We start from the raw sequence: 6,031 nt of genomic DNA on the forward strand, positions 1-6,031 counted from the left end.
TTCAAAAATAAAAGGAATGATCGATCCTCATAATTAGCAGAGGTCATGATTTCGAATATCGTGAAGAAAATGAATTAATAGAAGTGAATTAATGAACCCGTGAAGAAAATTTCATTCTTTTGGATGGTTTTTCAGAGTTTTTTTCTTTCTTGATGATCACACTGAATCAATTATAATCACACCCCTTGTATGATTAATTGTAAATTGAAGAAAAATACAAATATTAATACTGAACCCCAGATTAAATCCAGGGAAAGTTTAGTTTTATCTTTTCTATAGTAAACAACTTCACTCCGTATGTTGGTTAGAAACAATTAATTAAAAAAAAAAAAAAACCTTATAATTAGTAATTATGATGTACCCAGATGGTTGAAAATGCCAAAGCCAAGGTCACGCATGGCCATATCACCTTCTCCAAAACCACACTTGAAATGCTCCATCCTTCATTCTTTTCCTCCTCTTCATGATCCCTCATTTCGTTGTTGTTCCCAGCTGGTGAACCAACTTCATATTTGAACTTCATATCACCGTCCTCTTCTGTTGATTCTTCAAGATAAAAGCAACATATCAACAGAAGGGAAACTAAGTTGACAAAAGGGCTCATTGTTTTCTTGGTTGTCCCCTCCAATGGCTTAGAATCCGCATATATTTTGAACTTATCATATAAAACTTTCTTGTTAAGCCTTGTCTGGCCGTCTGGTTTCGCTACTGTCTGATCATGTATCATTCCCGGGTTCAGTTGGACCTTGACCGTTTGGGAAGGCACGATTTGGTGAAAGAAGGTTTCTGAAACCTGTCGGGTCGAAACAATCAACCCGTGACTGACTTTTGTTTTCTCGTAAATTTCAAAGCTTGGAGTTGTTGTAAAGTCGTCCAAATCGCCTTCATCTAAGAAGTTGTCGTTTGAGTTGTTGTTATCTTCGGTGGTGAATCCAAGTGAGAAGTGATCTTCTGTGCTTTCGAAGTTGTTGTGATGGCTGCTTTCTCCTGCAACCGTTTGTCATGTAGTTAGTGAAATGGGGTCTAGCTACGAGAATGATGATGTGCATGCCATAGCTTCTTAGGTTGGTAACTGAGGCTTAGTGATTTGTACCTTGAACCTCATTCTCCTCCCTCTGAAAACTTGGTACACTTTCAACTGGAACAGTCTTGTAATCGTCCCAAAAAGTCTGTAGATGTCAAGAAAATTAATATAAATTTAAAATTTCTGAAAGCATATACAATAGATCTCTAGAAGCAGTAAAACTCTCTTCCAAAGACTATGAAGCCATGAAGGGTTTAAACATAGAAAATACAGATTTTCTGTTTGCATCGAGTCTTGAAGCCATGATTATTAGGTTCATGTTGGAACTCCTTTAGATAACATATTGACGGTGTTAATATCCTTGCTTATTTTATTAAACAATTGAAATGAACAAGTGAAAATAATGATCATGACTATACCATCTCATGGTCTTTGTTAGACATGCCAACCCATCTCAAATTTTCAACCATTCTATCAGTTCCGAGCTGCTCATTGACACCACCAACTTCAATGGACCTCATATTCTGTTCATCACCCATGAACCTAAAGGTGTCCATATCTTGCATTTGATTGTTGCTGTTATTGTTAGCCAGAAACGAGAAATCATCTTCATGATGACCGGAATAACCTCCACCCCAAGTGTTCTGATTGATGAGATCCTGAGAAACTTGTGCAACCGAAAGGATTTCCTGCAATATGTCCTGCTGAGGGCCGTTTGCAGTTGCCATTTCTCGCATGCTGCTGCTTGTCTGGGGAATATTCATCAAATCCACATAGCTAGTAGCTCCCTGCTGTGGGAGGTCTTGTACCTGCAATGGAGGCATTGACAACCTTTGTTGCAGCCTTGCACATTCTAATGCTATATCAACCTGAGAAAATATTGGAAAATTGTAAATTGGTATGCTTGCATGGGCAAAAAAGGAGTGTAATTTACAAATATTGGTGCAGATATTGAACTTACCCTTATACAGATTAAATTAACAAAAAATAGATCCCTAGCTTTTTAAGAAGATAAGGATAAAGACCCGTGACCATCGGCTCTATAATCCGAAATTCATAGGTTTAGATTTTAGAAACCAGTTAGTAATAAAAAGAAATCAAGAAAATCATAACACGCATGTCAAGCTTTGTTTTCAACTGGGTTTACGAGAACAAACGAAGAATAGAAAACGTGTGTGTGCATGGATGAATCATGAATTATGAATCTGTTTGTACCTTGGATGGGGGATAAGTGACATTCCCGTAGTTCACGAATGATGGATTTGGGAAAGCGAATGCTTCTTCTGATAAGTACTGCATCCATCTGCCATCACTTGTTTCACTCAAATTATGTGGAGATCCATGGTTGATATTAGATGAAGATGAAGCTATTGGTGTTGGATAATTACAAGTCTCGATATCTTCACCACCTCTTCCCCCCTCTGAATAAAGGTCCATACTTGATGAGTGATCACTGGCAGTTGCAGCATAATGTACCCCGACTGTCGTCTTTGGAGCATTCAAACTCTTCTTAAACACCCGGCAAAGCGAATAAGCATCCTGCAACTTTTAAACCCCAAAAAAGAAGTATAGTTGGTGTTATTTTTGTGATGAAATTTGATGGATACGTTAATCAATCATCGATCACCAAGTAAGTTATACCTTGAGGCCAGATTCACTTTCACATTCTCTCTCATCAAGGCGGTACTCGTGCATGACCCAATCGCTACGAGCACCATGTGGTGCTCTCCCTCTGTAGTAAACTAGGGTTTTCTTCATTCCCACTGCTCGTGATTGGGAGTTCACATTCCTGTCCTTTCCCGTTGCCTTCCAATACCCACCTTTGGTCGCTCGGTTTGTCCTTGATCCATTTGGGTATTTACGATCTCTGGGACTAAAGAAGTACCACTCTAGATCTTTGCTTGGCAATAGCGACTTCCCTGAAGATGAAAACGAATATTACAAACCAATAAATCATTTCAAGATCCGGAAAAACATCATAAAAAAAAAAAAGACTAATTGCGTCATGATTTCTTTGGTTTCGTTCTTTCGTTTCCTAAAACACTGATCCTAACAGAAATGATATGAATTTTTGTATGGAAAATTGGTAAGGCAGGATGAACAGGGTTATTTGTAGAAATGAAAAATATTTCAGGATTTAGATTTGGTGTCAGGAAATTAACAAAGAAAAGAAAAGCTGGTAATCATATCTATGTTTGAAAGAATCGGTAAGCGTAGTCAAGTTCTTTCCTCTTTAATTCGCTTTTTGACTTCAATCTTGTCAGCTAATTACTAAAATTTTGTTCTTATACGAGTTTAAAAGATGTAGGGGCCACCTTAATTCCCTTTAAATATCAACTTTTTCTCGTTTAGAAACAATCATTATGATGATCTTACGCTCAGTTTTTTATCTTAAAAGTTCCAGTCGCGTTTGACTGGTCTTGTATGCATCTGAAAAAGACATAAATACATGTAGTTTGTATACGTTAAACGCATTTATATCTCATAAAACTTTGAAACAAAATCAAAATACATAATTTATTTTGAAGCTTACCAAGAACAAAGTCGAAGCACAAAAGAACATCAAAGAAGCTTCATTTTTTGCCTTTAGCAACGAACTAAAGGGATGAAATCGAAAGAATATAAATGAAAGACCCTTTGGGAGAATCTTGATTTAGTCACTTCCCTTGCACATAAACTGTTCATGCTCATGCCTAAATTGCTTTATATTGTATGCTTTTTTCTTTAATTTTATTTGAAAAACAAATTAAATGTGACAAAAATTGCTAAATGAATTATATATTTAAACCCTAAAAATATTTTTTTAAATAAGTCATTGGTAAGAATACGATATATATATACATGTGAAGCTATGTTGAGATATGTCAAAAAATTATTTAAAATTATTTATAAATAATCATTACATGGTTTTTGTTAATGAATACTTCGATAACTTCCAAATTTAAAATATATATTATAGTTTTAGAATATTTGTGATACTTGCATAAACCACAAAGCAACCTAAAATTCCATTAGAATGAAATATTGTTTTAATTTCGGTTGAAGTAATTAAAAAGGAAAATTGCAATCGGGGCACCACCATGAAGACATGCATATACCTGGTAAATCCCAGGGTTCGCACTTGTAGAGATCAACTTCAGGGATAACTTCCAGTTCGATTTTACGCCCATTGATTTTCCTCTTGAGATAGTAAGCGACAAGCTCTTCATCGGTGGGATGAAAACGGAAGCCTGGAGGCAATGAAACGGGTGCCATCAATGTATATATTTATATATATGTCGATGATATATCGCTCTTCGAATCTTGTAACCTTGATCTTCCCGACCGGACCGTCTCAGCTAGGTATATATAGCTTTTATTGTTGTCCCCCGAAAGATGAAGATACACAAGGGAGACCAGCCTTGAGACGCACAAACACTGCACAAGCATGAAGTTGATATTTATTAGTCATCAAGCATTTTAACAGTAGACTCATACATACGTACATGTATATATATATATATGTATGTATGTATATATATATATATAGAGAGAGAGAGAGAGGAGAGAGAGAGACCTTAGAGGAAGAAGAAGATCTGGAGGCAGATATGACCCCGAAGAAAGAGAGGGAGAGAGAGAGGGAGGGAGGGAATGAAGGGGGTGCTGTTTGGGGGTTTTTGATAGGAGAACAAAAAGAGAAGATGAGAAAAAGCAAACGGGGTAGGGAACACTTTAGCTTTAAATAAATTTGTTTTTCTCATCACCTTGATGCTTTCTTTCTTTTGTTAGTCTTCTCCAGACCTCCCCCTCTCTATCTATCTATCTCTATCTATCTATCTATATCTATCTATATCTATATATATATATATATATATATATATAACATAAAACAATAATTTCTTAGGCAAGAAGGTTGTTTATTTACCTCTTAATAGTTCCATTAAGAGATGACCTCTGAGTTGTTAAGAGGTCATTCTTGTTTGGAAAACAAATATCTTGTCTCTTAACAGTTCTGAAACCATCTAAATGATTTTATATCTTGATTCTTTCTTAATCATTCAGCACCCTAATTTTATTCTGAATAATTACCAAACAATTGTATTTTTATTTCTACTATATTATAAGAGTCTCTTAATCATTATGCATCAACCATTTAGCAACTGTCAAAATAGCCCCTAAATATTTTTTTTAATTAATCTAATCTTAAAGAATTGATCTATCTCATACTACCAATAAAACATTCGGTTCAGTTTGGATTGAATTCACTGAAAATCGTAGATCAAGTAATCTTGTTTCAATTGAATTGTGTAAATTACAAGGTCTTTTTTTTCCAGTTCTAGAAAAATGGATCAATTTTCATGCATATACAAGTGCATTCAGACTTTAAGTTATAATGATACTTTTTCGTTAAAAATATATGTTTTCTTATTTCACATATAATCAATAAAAACATGTAATAATGAGTCGAGCTTAATAGCGACAAAAGAAAAAAAAACCTTGTACACCAAAATTAGATTACAATTAACAAGTAATTAGTAAAAAAATAAATTTAAATTAAAAAAATGATGACCTAATTTCTTTTTCTTCTGAAACATTCACTAAATATTTTGTACATAACATATTAAGTATAGTCATCACATCTTACTCTTTTAAGAATCATGACCACAAACTTAGAACTAGATCATTTTATCTTATAGGATGTATGAAAAGCAAGTTAAGTTTAAATTTGACGAGTTAAATTAAACAATAAAGATCAACATAACGTAAATACTCTAGACTATAACGGCTTATAACATGAGTCTTTACTTAACACCCTTACTTTGTTGCATTCAACATGATCTACTCTTAACAGATGCAAGTAATTAGTTCAACGTTTAGGGAGTTTGCAGTTTCGGATAAGTAACAACAATATATATATATATATATATATATAGGGGAGCGATCAAATGCAAACCACTCAATTTGTACAAACCGTGCAAAACGCATTCAACCAATCATAATTTTTCATTTTGTTCATTTTTTTGTAAT

At 34.5% G+C, this 6,031-nt stretch overlaps 1 protein-coding gene across 1 annotated transcript; it reads right to left on the reverse strand.

Moving 5' to 3' along the window:
- Window positions 1-331: 331 nt before the first annotated feature.
- On the reverse strand, window positions 332-4,279 carry LOC112528710 (NAC domain-containing protein 86-like). Its single transcript, XM_025139740.1, has 6 exons — window positions 4,123-4,279; window positions 2,666-2,943; window positions 2,240-2,569; window positions 1,444-1,893; window positions 1,094-1,169; window positions 332-987 (listed from the first exon to the last, which is right to left on the reverse strand). The coding sequence occupies exons 1-6, from the start codon at window positions 4,277-4,279 to the stop codon at window positions 344-346; spliced, it is 1,935 nt and encodes a 644-aa protein (XP_024995508.1). The 3' UTR covers window positions 332-343.
- Between the last annotated feature and the right edge of the window lie 1,752 nt (window positions 4,280-6,031).

This window comes from Cynara cardunculus (genome assembly GCF_001531365.2).
Source record: "Cynara cardunculus var. scolymus isolate 2C chromosome LG 1, CcrdV1, whole genome shotgun sequence".
Taxonomy (NCBI): domain Eukaryota; kingdom Viridiplantae; phylum Streptophyta; class Magnoliopsida; order Asterales; family Asteraceae; genus Cynara; species Cynara cardunculus.